General features: G+C 64.0%; 1 protein-coding gene across 1 annotated transcript in view; it reads right to left on the bottom strand.

The window, feature by feature from the left end:
• ACOT11 (acyl-CoA thioesterase 11) overlaps positions 1–353 on the bottom strand; it is a gene marked incomplete at both ends in the record, with an annotated part of 2892 nt that overhangs the window by 2095 nt on the left and 444 nt on the right. The window contains one exon of the mRNA XM_010165704.1: positions 205–352. Coding sequence (XP_010164006.1) covers positions 205–352 — 148 coding nt within the window. The remainder of the gene's footprint in view (positions 1–204; position 353) is intronic.

Raw genomic sequence — 353 nt, 5'->3', positions numbered from 1 at the left:
GAGCATGAACCCTTCCCTGGTGTCCTCCAGCACCACGCACCCGTGGGACTCCCTGCACAGCATTGCCCAGGGGTGATGTGCTGGAGACCATCAGTTTGGAGGGTCCCTACAAACCGGCTGTGGTCTGACCCAGCTGGACGCTGCCCTGGCTGTGTGTCCCCTCCAGACATGCCGTCCCCCCGCTCCAAATCCCCTTTGGGTCACCTGGCTGCAATGGTGGCCACGTTCTCCATCCAGGCCATGATCTGCCCACCGAAGGTGTTGCCCTGATGGTTGGCATGTGGGGGCAGCACCAGCTCCACGCTCTCCACCCGCGTCTTCTCTGCCGGCACCGTCACGCTGCCATCCCGCGT

The sequence above is a fragment of the Antrostomus carolinensis genome, unplaced genomic scaffold (assembly GCF_000700745.2).
Source record: "Antrostomus carolinensis isolate BGI_N321 unplaced genomic scaffold, ASM70074v2 scaffold51633, whole genome shotgun sequence".
In the NCBI taxonomy this organism is placed as follows: domain Eukaryota; kingdom Metazoa; phylum Chordata; class Aves; order Caprimulgiformes; family Caprimulgidae; genus Antrostomus; species Antrostomus carolinensis.
This window is presented reverse-complemented; position numbering and strand designations above follow the sequence as displayed.